Below are 20,051 nucleotides of genomic sequence, written 5' to 3'. Positions count from 1 at the left end.
CACACTATAGCTACTGCAAAGGGTTATGGTGAAGGCTAGGGAGTGCAGTCCAAGAGATGAATGGCAACGGAAAAGAAAATGTGATCTGAGAAAATAGCTTGAGAGACATATAATGATCAGTCAAGAAAGATGGCAGCAGTGAATATACAGAGTTAAAAGTGAATTAAACAGACATTTAAAGAATTTTTAAAAAATCAACAGAGGTTGACAACATATTATAAAGGAGGGAAGGAAGAAAAGAAAGCATCAAAGATGATCCAGTGCTTTTCTACCTAGGAAAGCAGAATGAAAGACTGGGAGCATATTTGATCACAACATCTAAAATGTAACAATTCAAAACAAAAAAAACCTTCTACCACAGCAAAAGAAACCAGCAACAAAATAAAAAGGGATCCCATTGTATGAGAGAACATATTTGGCAATGACACATTTGATAAAGGATTAATATCCAAAATATATAAGAAACTCATACAACTTAACAAAAGGAAGACAAACAACCCAACTAAAAAATGGGCAAAGGACCTAAATAGACACTTCTCTAAAGTGGATATACAGATGGCCAAGAGACATATGAAAAAATGCTAAAAGTTACTGATCATCAGAGAGATTCAAATTAGAATGACAATGAGGTATCACCTCACACCTGTCAGATTGGCTAACATCAACAAATGACATGTACAGACGAGGATGTGGAGAAAAGGAAACACTAGTTCACTGTTGGTGGGAATGCAGACTGGTGCAGCCACTATGGAAGACAGTATGAAAGTTCCTCAAAAACTTCAAAATGGAACTGCCATTTGACCCCATGATCCCACTTCTAGGAATGTATCCTAAGAAACCTGAAACATCAATCAGAAAGAATATATGCACCCCTATGTTCATAGCAGCACAGTTTACACTAGCTAAGATCTAGAAACAGCCCAAGTGCCCATCAGCAGATGAGTGGATAAAAAAGCTGTGGTATATTTACACCATGGAATACTATGCCGCAGCAAAAAAAAGATCTCTTACCCTTTGAGATAGCATGGAGGGATCTAGAGAGTATTATGCTAAGCAAAATAAGCCAGTCAGAGAAAGATTAAGTATCACATGGTATCACTCATATGTGGAATCTAATGAATAAAATAAACTGATGAACAAAACAGATCCAGAGGCATAGAAGTATGGAACAGAGTGCCTGACGAATCACAGAGGGAATATGGGGGTGGGTGGGTAGGTGGATGTGGGTGGAGATTAACCAGAGGACTTAAATGCATAACCCACGGACACACACAATAGTGTGGTGAAGGCCTGAGGTGGGGGGAGGGGTGGGCTAAATGGGTTGGATGGGAGGAAAAAGGATACATCTGTATTACTTTCAACAATAAAAATAAATTTAAAAAAATAAAATGTAACAATTCCATCTATTTTCACATCTTTCCTGGGCATCTGGCTTTAATTCATGGATGCCAAAGGAGGCACTTTGGGATTTTTCAATAGGAGAAACTCAAGTATATTATATTAATACTAGAGGCCCGGTGCACAAAAATTTGTGCACTCGGAGGGCAGGGGATCCCTCAGCCAGGCCTATGCCCTCTTGCAGTCTGGGACCCCTTGGAGGATGTCCACCTGCTGGCTTAGGCCCCCTCCTTGGGGGAGCGGGCCCAAGCTGGCAGTCAGACATCCCTCTGGCAGCCCGGCAGCCCTCAGGGGATGTCCACTTACCAGCAGGGAGCAGACCTACGCTGCAGTCAGACATCCTTAGTGCTGCTGAGGAGGAAGGAGAGGCTCCCGCCACCACCGCTGTGCTGGCAGCCATCAGCTTGGCTTGTGGCTGAGCAGAGCTCCTCCCATGTGAGAGCGCCCTGACCACCAGGGGGCAGCTCCTGCATTGAGCGTCTGCCCGCTGGTGGTCAATGTGTGTCATAGTGACCAGTCATTCCCAGTCGTTCTGCTGTTAGGGTCAGTTTGCATATTATCCTTTTATTTATTATATAGGATAGAGGCCTGGTGCACAGGTGGGGGCCGGCTGATTTGCCCTGAAGAGTGTCCCGGATCAGGGTGGGGGTCCCGCTGGAGTGCCTGGCCAGCCTGGGTGAGGGGCTGATGGTTGTTTGCAGGCTGGTCAAGCTCCCCCCAGTGGGGACTCTCACCCCATGGAGGTTTGGCCAGCCTGGGTGAGGGGCTGATGGCTGTTTTCAGGCTGGCCACACCCCTTTAGGGTGGTGGGTCCCCACTGGGGTGCCTGGCCAGTTTGGGTGAGGAGCTGAGGGCTGTTTTCAGGCTGGCGAAGCCTCCCAGCGACAGAAGCTCCCAGCCTCTTTTTTTATTATTATTATTCTGGGATTTATTTACCTTCTACAGTGGGGCCTTGACTTACGAGTGTCCCAACTAACGAGTTTTTCGAGATACGAGCCATCTCTCGGCCGATTCTTTGCTTTGAGTTGCGAGCTAAAATTCAGGTTACAAGCCAGCTTCAGATACCCCACCACTAGTTGGCGCAGCGAACGTCACAGTGAATGCCACAACATCAGCTCAGCATCATGTGTCTTGTTTACTTTTTGATTTGACATACGAGTAATTTGAGTTACGAGCTCCATCACGGAACGAATTAAACTCTTAAGTCAAGGCCCCACTGTATAATTGAAACTTTGTAGCCTTGAGTGGAGCTCAGAGCCGGCCAGGGTGGGCGAGAAGCTTGGCTTCCTCCATCGCCAGGGGCAACCCAAACATCCTGCTCGCTCCAGCTCCGTGGCCACAGCCGGCTGAAAGCAGGTATCTGGGGTTTATTTATCTTCTATAATTGAAACTTTGTTGCCTTGAGTGGAGCTCAGGGCCAGCCGGGGCAGGCCGGAAGCTTGGCTTCCTCCATCACTGGAGCAACCAAGCCTCCTGCTCACTCCAGCTCTGTGGCTGCCGGCCGCCATCTTGGTTGGGTTAATTTGCATATAGTCACTCTGATTGGCTGGTGGGAATGGCTTAAGGTGTAGCAAAGGTATGGTCAATTTGCATGTTTGTCTTTTACTAGTGTAGATTAAGTCAACAGCATAAAACAAAGACCAGAAATAAATCTTTTTAAAAATTTCCTTATTTGTGTATGGAAATTAAATGATATCTGACATTTGCTTTCCCATAATCCAGTGGGGGAAAATATATATGAAGCAAAATTGGCCAGTAATTGTTGAAGATGGATGATGAGTACACAGGGACACATTAAACTATTCTCTCCACTTAGGAACAAAAACCTCCTCACCACTTTTATCTAATCACATGAATCTAATAGTTCACTCAGAGCTCCCTTCTGAAGGAAATGATTGTAAAATGTGAGAATGTAAATTGAAAACAATCCTGACTAAAAGACAAGTCTAACACATTACAGCTGTCACTAAACATAACTGCAAAAGATATAAAACAATAACTGAAAACCCTACCTATACTGCCCTTCCATATACCTCTGAACTGCAGTTGAACATGCTCAGAACATAATACCCCACAATGCTGGCAACACAGTACACTGTAAAGAGTATCAGTTGTTTACTCCTGTGGTCGTGTGCCTGACCCAGAGCTGTGGCTCACTGCCATTGCCCAGGAAAAGATAAAAATTCAAAATCTGAAATGCAGTTTCTACTAAGTGTATATCATTTTTGCACCATTGTAAAGTAAAAAAAAAAAAATGTAAAGCACTGTAAGTCAGAGCCTGTCTGTATTTCTTTCAGTGATGAACAGAGAATTTTATGCCAAGCTACATACCAATGTTATGTCTAGAAATCCCACTTAGACTAAGACAATGATGACTAAATATTGGTTGAAACCTCACATAATTGAAAATATAAAATGTGTCATGTTAAATTTACAGAATTCACTTTGAGCATCTATCTTTTTCCTTTCCATTATATCTGCTTACACAGCAAACATAAGGAAACTGGTTAACAAATAGTAAAATGGTAAACATAATGGAATTCTGTATGTTATTATCTTTAAACAACCATGCTGCCTACATTGGTATCAGTTCATGAAGTAAACAAAATGAAACAACTATAGATGTATTCCATTCAAACTAGTTAAAATACAACATTCAACCATTTAAAAAATTCTTTATAACCCAAAGGTAGTTCTCAACGTAGCTATCATAAATAGGGAAGATAAACCTAAGGAATAGCAAAGGAAGGATTAGCAAAAATCCCTGTTATTCATATACATTGTGACAGGTCAGTGGAGACTTGGAGGCAGCAGTGAGAAGGCCTGGTGGCCAGAGGAACCTCAACCAAAGAACCCCATCCACTTTTATCTGTTTACTGTCCTGGGAACTCCAAGATTTCTCAGATATGATTTTACTTCAATAAAAGGATTTTGCAGGTTAAAGCACTGCAAAAGATTATTTACTGTTGTTAACATAAAAACATTCAAACCTGTAAAGAATTTTTTGTGAGTTTATTTGAGCCAAACTGTCCACAATTGCCAGGAAGCAGAATCTCAAGGGATTGGGATAATGCTCCAGAGAATGGTGGTTTTTCACCTATTTTTATTCATCACAATCAAAGGAGGAGACATAAGTGGGTTGCATGAACTCCATTAGTGATAGATTAGTGGGAGAAAGCAAAGCAGGGGAACCTCAGGGATTGGATAAAAAGTAAAATGATAGCCCTAACTGGTTTGGCTCAGTGGATAGAGCGTCAGCCTGTGGACTCAAGGGTCCCAGGTTCGATTCAGGTCAAGGGCATGTACCTTGGTTGCAGGCACATACCAGTAGGGGGTGTGCAGGAGGCAGCTGATCGGTGTTTCTCTCTCATCGATGTTTCTAACTCTCCATCCCTCTCCCTTCTCTGTTAAAAATCAATAAGATATGTGGTTTTTTTTAAAGTAAAATGATAGACACATACTTCTTTTACTTAGGTGGGTACAGGATAGTTAACAGTCAACAATTAACATGAGAACAGTAACGATGAAGGAAGTTATGGTCTCTGTGCTAGTGCCCAAGCACATTTCCTTGTGCCCAGGGGTCTGGAGAAAAGGGAAGTTACGAGTTACCCTGACATTTCAATGATAATGTTATTGTAGATGCAAAAAGACAATTAGCTTGTTACAGAATTTACCAGGTGACCAGAAAACACACAACAGGCACTCAGAAGATCAGGAACACTTTATTACAGGAAGCACTGGTGATGAATGGCCCAGGGGAATTGGATCCCAAATCTGAGGGGGGTGAGGGGGAGAGTAGGGGGCTTTCCCTTTTATTTCCTTAGTTTTTTTGTCTCCCAAATATGGACCAGGACTCTGGACTTTTCATGGGCTTTGCAGCCCCCATGGTTGGAATGGGGGACATGAGATTACACCCAAAGGCCTGGCCTGGCTAGCACCAGAGCTGCCAACCCCCTCCGGGAGATGTGTATGGTTCATGGTTTATGGCCTCCATAAAATGGAAGTGTTCAGATAAACAGGTTCTGCAAGGCTAGCTAGGACACAAGTGGAAAGGGGGTTGGGGCTAGCAAGCATATGCATCAGAATGCAGGTTAAGGAGGGGGAGGGGGGCCCAGGCTGCCTTCACAAGCTCAGTTAAGGTAAAGTTGACCTTGTTAGGGATACCTGCCTAGGAGATGACTACCCACCATAACTGCTTTTAAAGTTTAATTTCAGACCATCCTTTGTGGTTACTTTCGGTCTCTTGAGTTTGTAAGACTGCCATGCAGACCTTCCCTGAGCTTGTCAGGTTAGCATGTGGTCCCTTTTTGTCCACACAATTCACATACATAATCCTATGTATTTATATTCTAATCCTTATAATATACATTTGAAAAGAAGCTGGACAGCCCTCCAACCAACCAACACACTAGGATCTGAATGAGGCTGGAGATATTTCTATTTTAACTCCAGCACTTCATTATAAACACAGTTTGTGTAGAGCATCAGTCAGTGTCTCTCACTCTTGTCAAACTGTTATAGTGAAATGGAAAGAAAGAATAAACAGCCCTTCCCAATCCTACTCATCAGGCTTAAAGAATAAAATGTCATTACTGAATCATCATTATTCTGAACTAAATGTGATATATTCATAAAACATAACACTGGAGGGATAGAACTGCACATTTTTTTCCTGACTTGTTAAGGATGACCATTTAACTCCACTTTACTCTGTCAATTGTGATTTAAATGGCAACCAAAATGCATGAAAATAAATGGTCTATTCTGCTGCTTCTTTTTCTGCTTGCTTTATTTATGCTGGTCATAACTCTACAACCAATAAAGAGCGGTAGTGAATATTGTGTGAAGGCAGCAAAGTCAACTTTAACTAATAAAGGGAGGTCTTATCAGAGAAGAGCAAACCTTGGGTTACTGAGAAAATAACACATAAATCCACCACAAGGCTTCAGATATGAATCTGTGTGTGCTGACTACTGAACACACTTAATTTATGGTTTTAAATAGATGATTGAATGAGTAAATCAATATGTGTAAATTCATATTAAATGTCATTAACCGAATGTCCAAATCACTGTGTTTTATGTTAGTGTCTATTTAGGAGGAGACATACTGAGTAATTTTGGAGGCAAGGCTGATCAAGCTGACTTTTTAAAACTAAACACAAAATCAAAACAAATTTAGTCTGAAAAAGCACACAAAAAAGTCAAACTTGAATTATTTCTACATACATTACACTATAAATGTGTCCCAAAATCATTTTGTATTGTTGATCACTCATTTTCTCAGCAAATTTTTCTCTGAACAAATTTTTTTTTCTAAAATTTTCTCCCAAAATAAATATACATTTTAAAGGATTTTTTATGGTGTGGCTGAACATTATACAAAACCTCAAAAAATTATGAAAAAAATTTGAAGATTTTACTTAAATAAAGGAGTCTTTTGTGTGGTTCATTACTTCCTATGGAACAAATACGGTCAATTTTCAAATTAGGATCTCTTCTCCCCCACACAAATCACATTTCTATATAATGACAACAATCATGTAGAAACCAAAATTTGAAACACAGATTCACCTTTATCACTTCGAAGAAATCAAAATACTTAGGTACAAACCCAAAAATACATGTAAAGATCTGAATGGTAAAAATTAAGACCTAATGAATCCAAAATGCTGAAGTTGGGACCCTGTAAGTAATTCTGATACATGTTAAATTTGAGAACTATTGGCCCAAATACTATATGGATGTATCCAGAAGCAAGGACAAAGTATAAGACAAATTTTGGTATAAATTAATACTTAAGAAAAGTGAACATCCCAAGTCATGAAACCATGAAAATCCTAGAAGAAAAACATAGGCAGCAAAATCTCAGATATCTCACATAGCAGAATTTTCATTGATATACTAGTATCTCCTAGGGCAAGAGAAACAAAGGAAAAAATAAACAAATGCAACTACATCAAAATTAAAAGCTTCTGCACAATAAAAGAAACCATCATCAAAATGAAAAGGGAACCCACGTATGGGAAAACATATTTGCCAATGACACATCTGATAAGGGGTTAATTTCAAATATATGAAGAATTCATACAGCTCAACAAAAGGAAGACTGCCGGGGTTCAGCCCCAGCATGTCCAGGGGTTCCCAAAGGTGTGGACGGAGGCAGCGTTCAGTTGATCAGTATGGTTGGGTTCTCTCGCCTGGTTCTATCCAGGATCTCCAGCCAGGTTCTGTGTTTTATTATCTTGTTACATCTGTATTTATACCAGTTGATTTTAATCCTGTCAATTTCTATTCCAAAGGTTAGGGCGTTTCTTATCTCCATTCCAGGGAGTAAAGATTATGTAGCTTAAGGGTGATTGTTCGTAGTTAAAGTGATTAACTACCCGCCTGGCATTTAGTTAAGGGGTTTTATTCCCTCCTTAACTTCAGGGAAAAATCCCTACCTGGGGAAACAACCTTTCTCGGAGAGGTGACCTTGGTTAAAACACATAGTGCTAAGGGGAGCAAACATATTAAGAACAGTATGCCATATACGCCAGGCCCCTTGAAACATATGCTGTGCAGATGTTTCTTCCCTGCAGCAACTGTGTCAAGCAGCAAGGACGGACCGGCTTCCGGCAGAAGACAAATAATCCAATTTTAAAAATGTATAGGCACTTCTCCATAGAGGACATACGAATGGCCAAGAAACATATGAAAAAATGCACAAATCACTAATCGTCAGAGAAATACAAATTAAAACTACAATGAGAAATCACCTTAGACCTTCCAGAATGACTATCATCTATCTATCAACAAACAAGTGATGGCGAGGATGTTGAGAAAAGGGAACACTAGCACACTGCTGGTGGGAATGCAGACTGGTGCAGCCACTATGGAAAACAGTATAGAGTTTACTCAAAAACTTAAATATGGAACTACTGTCTGACCCAGAGATCACAGTTCTAGGACTGTATCCTAAGAAACCCAAAACACCAATCAGAAAGAATATATGCACCCTTATAATCATAGCAGCATTATTTACAATAACTAAGATCTGAAAACAATCCAAGTGCCCATCAGTAGATGAGCAGATAAACAAGCTGTGGTACATTTACACAAAGGAATACTATGCAGCTGTAATAAAAACAGGATCTCTTACCCTTTGAGATAACATGGAGGGATCTAGAGAATATTATGCTGAGTGAAATTAGCCAGTTAGAGAAAGACAAATATCACATGATCTCACTTATAAGTGGAATCTAATGAACATAACAAAAAAACAAAATAGGTCCAGAGGCATGGAGCACAGAACAGACTGACATGTCTTAGGGGAGGTGGGGAAGGGAAGAGGGGAACTGGGAAGAGATTAAAGAACCTACATTCATACTAGAGGCCTAGTGCACAATATTCGTGCGCTGGGGGTGGGGGTCCCTCAGCCTAGCCTGCCCCCTCTCACAGTCTGGGAGCCCTCAGGGAATGTCCTACAGATGGCTTAGGCCCGCTTCCCCTGGGCCTCAGTCTGGCTGTGGAGGCTCGGAGCAGGCGCCCTGTGTGTGTGTGTGTGCGCGTGCGCGCGTCCGCTGGGGGCCTGCCCCAGCCGCACCACGGAGGCTTGGAGCAGACGCCCCTCTGTGTTGGTGTCTCAGCTCTGGGCTGTGCCTGCGTGCTGTTCTCTCAGGCTTGGGGCCTTGGTCGTGGTCATTACGAAGTCCTGACCTCATTTGCATATTACTTCTTTATATATATAGATGTGCATAACCAATGGATACAGACAATACTGTGGTGAAGGCCTGGGGTCGGACAGGGCTTGGGAGGAGGGAACTGGGGAACATTTGCAATATTGTCAACAATAAAATAAAGTAAAATAATAAAATAAATATAATAAAATAAATAAAATACTAAACAAAAAAAGGGAACATCCTAATGAAGACACAATTGCCTATTATTTTTTGTAACAGCTTACTGAGATATAATTTCCCTACCATAAAATTGACACGTTTAAATAATTCAATGGTTTTAGAATAGTCAGAGATTTGTGCAACCATCATCAGTCAATTTTAGAATATTTTTATCACTCTAAAATAAAAAAAAACAAACATACATTTTAGTTACTCTCCCTAATTTCCCATTTCTTAGAGCCTTACGCATCACTAATATATTATCTGTTCCTGTAAATTTACTGGTCTCAATAGTTTGTATGAATGGAACCATGTAACACGAGGTGGGGTTTTTTTGTGTGTGTGTGGATTCTTTCATATAGCTTAACGTTTTTAAGGTTCATCCATGTAGCATATATCAAAACTACATTTTCTATGGCCGAGCAAATTTCCATTTCATGGACATAGCACATTGGTTTATTCATTCAATTGTTAATACACATCAGGATTGTTTCCACCTTTTGGCAGTTATGAAAAATGGTGCTATGAACATTCGTGCACACATTTTGGTGGATATGTTTTCATTTCTTTTGGGAATATACCTAGAACTGTTGGGTCTCATGGTATTTAATGAACTGACAGAATATCTTTGGAAGTGACTTCACCACTCCTACCAGCAGTGTATAAGAGTTCTGATTCACCACACCTTTACCAACACAAATCTAACTTTTTTTATGCCAGCTATCTGTGGGTGGAAATTAGAATCTCATTGTGTTTTGATTGGTATTTCCATTATGACTAATGATATAGAGCATCTATCTTTTAGTGTGCATGTTGGCTGTACATTATCCTTGAAAAATTGTCTATTCAGATCCTTTGCACCATTTTTAATTGGGTCACTTATTTTCTTATTGAGTTGTAAGAGCTCTTTATACATTCTATATATAATCCTCTTATCAGACATATGATTGGCAAATATTTACTCCTATTCTGTGGGTTGTCTTTTCACTTTCTTGGTATGGCCCTTTAAAGCAAAATGTTTATGATTTTTGTTAAATGTTTTCTAAATAAATATCAACTCTGAATTCACTGTTGAATGATAAGTGTAATTAATATACTAGATATTAACATTGAACACTTATGATTTATATTGTGGAAGTTGTACTAGATTAGGGAAGAATTACATTTAAGGTTGGTCTTAATGTGAAATAACTTACAGAATATCCAGACAGAGTTTATAATGGTCACAAAGTAATTCAATGAATTTTTCTAACTGGTGTTTTACAAGAAAAGCAAATTCTTCTCATCTTTATAAAGGGCAATAGATCAATGCCCAAAATAATCATGAATGATTGAGTCATCTAAACCTGTGCTTTAATCCATTTGTTTAAACTTTTTTTCTGTATCTGTTTAAAGTACCCCAGATTGATTTCCCAAAGCCTGATTATATCCATCAAACTAACTTCTAATATATAGATTATTTCCACTGTTTTCTGAGGTCAGTGAAAGGTCGTCTTTAAACAAAGGGGGACCAGTATCAGCCTCAGGCTACAGCATTGAATCAAGGGAAGTTCAATTCTTATCATAATTGATTGAAGCTGCAGGTACCAAGGTAAGACCAGAACTGCCTATAATAATACCTGGCACCAGACTTACAAATAAAATGGGTCCTTCTATAGAGAAGAGAGGACTGAACAATTCTCAACTTGCCAAGAAGGCTTATATATAACAGTATTAGTTTGCTAGGGCTTACAAAATACCACTGACCGGGGAGACAAACAACAGAAATTTATTTTCTCAAAGTTCTGGAGTCCAGAAGTTCAAGATAAAGGTGTCAGCAGGGTTGGTCTCTCCTGAGGCCTCTTTCCTTAGCTTACAGATGGCTGCCTTCTCATATGGCTTTCTCAGAGAGTGCCACCCCTGGCATCTCTCTTACAAGGACACTAGTCCTATTGCATTAGGACCCCACCCTATGACCGCATGCAACTAAATTACCTCTCTAAAGGTGCCATCCAAATATTGTCAATTGGTATTTAGGGCTTCAACATACCATCTGGGGTGAAAACAATTCAGTCCATAACAATAATAAACTTCTAATTGCAGGGAATATTTATGATACATATATACAATGAGACAGTGTACATCAGACATTAGATTATCAACACTTTAAGAACAGGGCCTCTGTTTTTCTCACTGACATCCCAGTCCTTGTACATTATTTGACACAGACAATGCATATATATATTAAAAAACAAAATAGCCCTAGCTGGTTTGGCTCAGTGGATAGAGCATTGGCCTGGGGACTGAAGGGTCCTGGGTTCAATTCCAGTCAAGGGCACATGGCCGGGTTGTGGCTCAATCCCTAGTAGGGGGCATGCAGGAGGCAGCCAATCAATGATTCTCTCTCATCATTGATGTTTCTATCTCTCTCTACCTCTCCCTTCCTCGCTGAAATAAAAATTTATTTTAAAAAAATAATAAAATAATGTATTATTTTGCCTCTCAGTAAACATATTAGAAAATGTAATGCTGTGAAACTTGATATTTAAAAGTGACTTTTCTCTTTTAGAATATCATGTGCAACAGCTCATATAAAATCCCATGGGATTAGGAAGTATAGCAGAAGATTTGTAAATGCATTTCAAATATAAAGTAGTTGAAATTGTGGTGCAATTCCTTAATCACCCGATAATACTTTGACTACTGAAACAAAACACAACACAACACAAAGGCTTAGGAGTGAACCTGGGAAAGAAAGTGACTCAGAGGTCATCACTCTCTAGCAATATTTGTATCATAATGCCCAGCATCATAAAAGATCTGATTCAACAGAAGTGCACCATCATTTGGGGATGGAAGTAGCAGAATGCATCTCTGGACTCATATCAAAAAATATATATTTTGTTCTGTGCCTCTAATATATTAAAATGTAAGACATATTTAAATGCTTTTTTCATAGTCCCTAAATGTTTCTGCATGACTGGTACAATCTTCTCTTCCAGCTTTATTTACAGGGGCTACAGCTCATATGAAACTGGTTTTGCTTAATGGACCAGAACCAAGTATGCAAATTGCTCATCAGAACTTTGGCTCTATGTTCACTTAAATGTGAAATACTAGGACAGAAAATGACCAAAGTAGTGCTGGTCTGGTAGCTCTTTAGACAGTAATGTTAGAAGACAAGGATACTGCTAAATTGAATAACTTTATATTCCTCTATATAATAAAAGATGCACCTTACCATAATACCTTAATGAACATAGGATATAAATTTATTCTAATGACACTGATATCAGCACTTCAACTGTCAAAGTCATATAACCCAGAGTCAAAAAAGGAATACATGATTCCACACGTGCTATGAGGAAAGACGAATATATTAATAAAAAGTATCAGTTCTTATAGGTTGTACAAAGAATTATCAAATAAGCATCTGGGAGTCATAGAGTAAAGGGGAAAAATAAGTGATGGAGCTCAAGTTAGCAGAAATACAAATGGGACCCAACCTAGTCTCAGGAGAGAAAACCTGGGGGAGAGGGGAGGAGGAGCAAAGGGGGGTGAGGAGAAACAGAAAGACAGGGAAGAACTTCCTGCTCCCAACTGATTCACATCAAAGCAAGAGGATTTCCAGGATCTAGAAAGCGTCAAATATAGACACTGACCTTCAGCAATTGCCAAGATGACCTACAGTAGTACCTACCCTCAGGCTAGTCTCCAGGAATTAAAAGGAAAACACCTTCACCTAAGCGAGTGGTTCTCAACCTTCCTAATGGCGCGACCCTTTAATACAGTTCCTCACATTGCGGTGACTCCCAACCATAAAATTATTTTCGTTGCTACTTCATAACTGTAATTTTGCTACTGTTATGAATTGTAATGTAAATATCTGATATGCAGGATGTATTTTCATTGTTACAAATTGAACATAACTAAAGCATAGTGATTAATCACAAAAACAATATGTAATTATATATGTGTTTTCCGATGGTCTTAGGCGACCCCTGTGAATGGGTTGTTCAACCCCCAAAGGGGTCGTGACCCACAGGTTGAGAACCGCTGACCTAAGCACTCTATTATCTCCAGAAGCTTATCCTCAAAGAGGCAGAAGGTGACCTTCATCAGTGATAGGAACACAAAAGAAATACCAGGGAGAAAATCTAGCTCTACCTGGTCAAGCCAGGGAAGCGTCCCTTCATAAGAGGCAGCATTTGAGCAGGACTTAAAAAGACCAGCGGAAATTTGCAAAATGAATATAAATCTACTTTTGGGCAAAAAAAAAAAAAAAAAAGCAGTTCTCTATCAGTCATTAAGTATATAAGAAGGGGTAGCAGTGGAAGATGAGGCCAGAGAACACACTGCATTAGAAACACATTCTTAAAAAGAAAAAAAGTGGACCCTGGCTAGCCTTCCAGAGCCAGCTTTATGAGTAGCCCTGAGGTGGTTTCTAAATTACAAGGAAAATGTCAAAACACTGTTCCCTTAAAATTCCTCTAACAGGGATGATGTACACAAACAGATTTAATAGGATTAAAAATAATGATTTATGCCAAGCATTTTAAAGCAGGCCAAATCAACTCAACCAATATATACATAAAAATGGAAGGTACCCAATTTCTCTTATTTTAATGAGAATAAACATACTGGATGCCAGAAGTGAGGTAAAGAGGTCTCACAGAATTGAGAAATGGGAATAAAAATAGAAACATAAAACAACTTTCTTCAATATAAACTTGCTAACTTAGATTGAGCTTAACTTCAAAAAATCAGTTTAAAAAAAGGTTTACAGAGACCGAGGTACACAGTGTATGAGGGAAAAGGACGCACAACCAAACTACTGAAGCAAGCTTCTTTACAGCAGGTCGCTCCATTTAAAACTTAAATCTGATGGCAACACTATCGTTACGTTAGAGCAGTCTAATTATGAGGCAAGTCATAATCCTATTAAAAAGCTCTATTTGGGTACAGTGTTTTTGTTTAAAGAAAAAAAACATATAGAGGTGAGCAAAGTAGATTCGAATAATCAAATACTACATACAATAAGTTCAGCTATTAAGAAGCAGGAATAGAGCAAGTTCATTCTAGGGACTTGTAGCTTGAAGAACCACATCTCATGCCTTCATCAGAAACAGGCTGCGCTGGGCACCCTGAACTCTAAATTCTGGCCATAACGAGAGGCCACAGTTATGTCCCCAGCTGCTCACCTACCCCCTCAACACAGAAGGGCGCTGACAGATATCCATCAATTAATTACAAACAGAACAGAAGGGAAAACTGATATTATAAAACTAAAGACCTTGCTTATATTTCATTTCATGAACTGTGACAGATGTCTCCCTTTTACTGTAAAACCTGCTTGATTGGTCCAATATTTTATGACTTAAGCCTCATCCAAAGGGAACCAGAGTATGTTGCCTATACCCTGGTGTGATCTTACGGTTGGTTACCAGAGAACTGAAAAAGGAAGAAATCAAGCAAGGAAAATAATTCCTTATTAGAGGAAAAAAAGGGTCACACTGAAGACAAACACCTGTCATTAACATTAACATAATTTGATAATGGAGTCATAACCTAATGAACATGGTCACCGCTGTTCTGCGAGTCCTGTGGAAGAGACAGGGAAAGGCTGTGAATTAAAGTTAAAAAATGAGGATACACTGAGAAGCCCAACTCCTAGAAACCTGGTCAGTCCATGTAACCTTAGCCCAGGTAAATGAATATCTGTAAGGATTCATATTTCTTTTTTTGTATTTCAACTTTACGTAACTTTGTGATCTCTCCCACTATCTTTGAGGACCTGGGTAAGCCTGGTGACCCCAAGCTGAGAAAAACTGACCTACAACAAGAAATAAGCAGAGCTATTCAAACATAAACATCCCTATTTTTTCCACTTATCACATATTTCAGGGTGAGAAAGACATTTACTGGAAGTGAAAGCTTTCTGTTAAAAAAAAAATAGGTAAGAAATCTAAGGACAATATCCATTCACAAATACCGATGATCATACCAAGAAAACCACTGAGGCTTCATGAAATATTAAAGAGAAAATACACTTAAAAACTTTCATAATTTTAATCTCCCTTGAATCCCATTTAAACTAAATTTCAAAACATGTCAATTAAGCATTGTAGGAAGAAACTAAAATAAAATAAACCTTCAAGTAGTCTTTTTCCTGAAACAGATCCCAGGAAATACCTACTCAACAGTGTCGTTGGCATAGGTTCAAGTTAAATCATCGATTGTAAATATGAGAGACTTATACTGCGCAGTAGCCTTCAAAATTTTCTGTGTTTTGGTTTAACAGCCCAGCTTTTACCCGTTGTCTGCTCTTCAGTCTTCACGTCCATGAAACAGAAGGTACAAAAAAAAATTGCACGTCTGAGCTAGAGGGACCGGCATGGCAGCCTCCAACCTTCACTTACTTGCTGAAATCTCAAACCACAAAGCCATCACATACTTTTTCTAGGCCTCTCTTGGAAGAAATGAAAGAAATACCTTTGCTTAGGAGAGGAGCAACACAAACATAACATCACAGCTTCTGTTATGAGAATAACAAAAATTCTATTCCACTTTTCCTTAGTAATTATTAACAGATCTGCTTTTTATAATGATGAAGCCAAGAATTATCCTAGATGTCTATATGAAAGCACTTAACATTTCCTTCTCTCCATGTATACATAGGGTGTCCCAAAAAAATGTATACACATTTTAACAGTTGATAAATCACTTGATTTTCACTCCTTTTCAGGTTTAACTGATTTGAAATAATGGGTGAAGCCACACTAAGCTTTGAACAAAGAAAATTTATCTTAAAGTGCCACTAGACATTTTTTTTTATGGAGATACATAAAAAATAAAGTTTACAGTACAAAACTGGCAACAGTTGAGAGTTAATGTTGTAAAAGTTAAATAAAAAAAGTCAATAAAGCCAGTTTCTTACATGAAACCTCATAGAAGTATTAATTATGTGAAACTATTTTATTTTTAACTATATTTTTCAGCATCCCTACAAAATCTAATATACTAGTAACATGTCTTCATTTTTTATTTTGCAAAATGGATCACTGCAGATAACATTATTGGAAGCTGGGAAGAATGAGATTTGTGGATGCTTTTTGCTGTCACTGTGCCAAAAATATTTGTTTATACTTGAATAAATAGTTGTTGAGAACTCAGGACTAACATCCACACAGTAGTGCTGAAATACATTGAATGAAACTACTTTGTAATTCTACTTTTGGGGGTCCCATGGTAAGAAATCACATCCTATTTAATAAAGATGTAATATGCTAATGGTCGTTACACCATGAAGGGTAACGACCTGATCACAGATCAGCAGGAGGGCGGGGCAGCAAGCTATGGGAGGTGGGAAGGGTGGAGAGCTATTGGAGGGCAGCAGCAAACTACTGGTGAGCTACTGGCACAGGGATTCGTGTGCAGGGCTACTAGTATATAAATAAGTTAACAGAGAAGCAATAAGGGACTTTCTGATAAATCACATTATGAATCCACTTTTTGTTATTAAACAGTATTTAGGTTCCAGAATATTTGACAGTCAATGTTAATCAATCCCAAATACAGTAAGAAAACAAAGAAATATACACACTAATTAAGATTACCTTTGCTCCAAAGATGACGAAAACTTTTGTCCAAAGGCTGATTCAATATCACAAGGCAGTATTTCAAATTTCCTATGGAAAAAAAAAGAGAAGTAAAATAAATAAATAAACTGAGTCTCTTTTGCCTTCATTTGCATCTGGAGTCATACTCTACTAGTCCAGATTTTCTATCTGCATAGAGCTAAATTTCAGCCACAGCTAATTTCTGATACTCTTATTTTTTCTCATATCTTAATTTTAAAAGACACCATTAATTGTATCTAGCATATTCAATATGTCCATCACATTACTATATTTATCATAAAAAGTTTATTGTAAAAAAGGAATTACAAAAACAATTTATTATAAAAACAACTGGGTAAGCGTCTTCTCTGGCAGTTTACCAGTGCCCAGTAAACTTGTAGATTTTTAATAAACAAATCTTCACAAAATGGCTAATTGGAAAATATTTTCTACACATATTAAAGATAGTACAAATTCTGTCAAAGCATAATCATACAGGAAAATGGCAGCAATGATCACTTGTACTTCCTTAACAAGCTCCAAACACAATCTAGCCAGCACTGACAAGAACTTAGTGGAAGGAGGGAGGGAGAAGGGAGAGAGGAAAGGAAGGATGAACTTGAGATTATATCAATTATCACAAATGATAAATATACCCTTAAGTATATATAGCAGTGGATCTCAACCTCACTGCGTATCAGTCATTGATTTTTTTTTTTAAAAAAAAGCCAATCTGCTTCCCTAGAAATTCTGATCAATGTTCCTAAATTAAGCCTGTCCATCATAAGTTTTTAAGTAAAAGCATCATTAAGAGAATCTAATGGGTAACCAAGTTGAGAACCTGACATGACATCTCAAACTATTTACTTATGATTGTGGAAATAGCAACATTATTTTAAAAATACTGTTCAACCTTATCTTGACCTTTTAAATTGCTATTTTGTGAAAAATATGTATAGCCAAAATTATTTGTAACTTTTTTATAAATAAACAAATGATTTGCTTTTTACTTTTTACTGATAGAGACTTAAAAAAAAGATTAAAGATCAGTACTCTATGTGAAAATACACTGAAATGAAGCACAATTTACAATATAAAAAGTTAGACTGAAATCCATTAGCAATTTATCAAGGGTTTATGATCTCTGTTTAAAAAAATATGGGAACTCAAATAAAATCAATATTAGCCAAAACCATGCCAGTCATTATATATAAAATACCTATTTTGTTAGAGGACCAAAAACCATTATGAAGAATCTCTCATCCCTGAAAGTACTTCAATTAAGTAATGAAAACTCTACGGCATGGATTTCATTTTCATATTGCACAACTTCTATGCTTATGAGGATATTTCTAAGTGTGCACTAGGAAATCAAAACTATCAAGTCAATTCATTCTTTGAGGAAATAAACTGCATGTGGACAAAGCAAAACTATGAAAAAGCTCTGAACATATTTCATACCAAAGTCTATTAAATAATTGAATTACCAATAGACTAAGAATTGGTAAGTCATATAAGAAATTGCTTCTGAGAAAGTAAACATAACATAAACAAGTATTTCTCTGCAAAAATCTCTCTTCCCACCCCCATCCCCACCACCTAGAGCAGCGGTTCTCAACCATGGGTCGCGACCCCTTTTGGGGTCAAACGACCCTTTCACAGGGGTCGCCTAAGACCATCGGAAAACACATATATAATTACATATTGTTTTTGTGATTAATCACTATGCTTTAATTATGTTCAGTTTGTAACAATGAAAATACATCCTGCATATCAGATATTTACATTACGATTCATAACAGTAGCAAAATTACAGTTATGAAGTAGCAATGAAAATAATTTTATGGTTGGGGGTCACCACAACATGAGGAACTGTATTAAAGGGTCGCGGCATTAGGAAGGTTGAGAAACACTGTAATTATATATATGTTTTCCGATGGTCTTAGGTGACCCCTGTGAAAGGGTCATTCGACCCCCAAAGGGCTCGCTACCCACAGGTTGAGAACTGCTGACCTAGAGTAACTATTTTCTATTATCCCCATGGCTCCCCCTTCCATTGGCAGTGTCCCAGTTTAGATGAGAAATTAGATGCTCACTTTATTCCTCACCATATTCAGATCCCATCTCTCTGTTTCAATCTTCAGCAAAATTCACTTCAATAAGGTTTTGATCCCACCACTTCCAGGAAATAACTACTGTCAGGGTCATCAAAGACCTCCTATTGTACAATTCAATGGCTATACCTCAATTCTCATCTTGGCTCACACTTCTCAGTACCATAACAGAGCAGATCACTTTTGCACCCTTCCTTCTTGAATCATGTTCTTCCCTTGACTTCTTCATATGACTGCCTGCTCCTTCTCAGTCTTTTCTACTCACTTCTCATCTGAGCAGAAAACCCTCAATAAATATTTGTTGAATAAATGCAGAGTATCACCAACTTCTATAGCAGGAGTGCTCTAGGATCTATTCTTCGGCCTTTTCTATATCAATCTATACTGACTCCCAAATAATGCCCTCTAGACTCATGGCTTTAAATACCATCTATAATAATGGCTTCCATATTCATGTCTCCAATCTGGGGCTTTTTTCCTAAACTCCAGAACTGTATGTTTAGTTGTTTATTCAACAATTCCACGTGGATATGTAACAGACATCTCAAATTTAGCATGCCCAAAATGAAACTCCTGGGTATCCTTCCTCTAATTAAACCTTCTCCTTCCAGTTTTGGCAATCTGGTACCAACTTCACCACTAATAACCTATTCACCTGAACATTTTCCATCTCTAGATTTTACCATGAAGCCCTCTAATCGCCTCACTTCCACACTCACCTTCCCTAAACTCTGTTCTCCACTCAGTAGTCAAATGGATCTTGTTAAAATATAGACCATGGCATTTCTCTGTTCAAAGCCCTCCACAGTTTTTCCTTATCAGTAAAAGCCAAAAATTTCTAACAAATCACAAGGCCCTACAGAATCACATTTCTCTCTCTCTCTCTCTCTCTCTCTCTCTCTCTCTCTCTCTCTCTCTCTCTCTCTCTCTCTCACACACACACACACACACACACACACACACACACACACCCTGACACACTGGCTTCCTTGCTGGGCTCCTCAAATATAGCAAGAACAATTCCACCTTTAACATTTCTACTATAGATAGCCACGTAAT

At 38.4% G+C, this 20,051-nt stretch overlaps 1 protein-coding gene across 7 annotated transcripts in view; it reads right to left on the bottom strand.

The window, feature by feature from the left end:
• Positions 1-20,051, bottom strand: part of TPK1 (thiamin pyrophosphokinase 1) — a 292,735-nt gene that overhangs the window by 212,662 nt on the left and 60,022 nt on the right. For all 7 annotated transcript variants that reach the window (XM_036328434.1, XM_036328436.1, XM_036328440.1 and 4 more), the window contains exon 3: positions 16,876-16,947. In XM_036328434.1, coding sequence (XP_036184327.1) covers positions 16,876-16,947 — 72 coding nt within the window. The remainder of the gene's footprint in view (positions 1-16,875; positions 16,948-20,051) is intronic.

The sequence above is a fragment of the Myotis myotis genome, unplaced genomic scaffold (assembly GCF_014108235.1).
Source record: "Myotis myotis isolate mMyoMyo1 unplaced genomic scaffold, mMyoMyo1.p scaffold_m19_p_11, whole genome shotgun sequence".
NCBI lineage: Eukaryota > Metazoa > Chordata > Mammalia > Chiroptera > Vespertilionidae > Myotis > Myotis myotis.
Note: the sequence above shows the minus strand (reverse complement) of the source record. Positions and strands in the feature narration are given on the sequence as shown.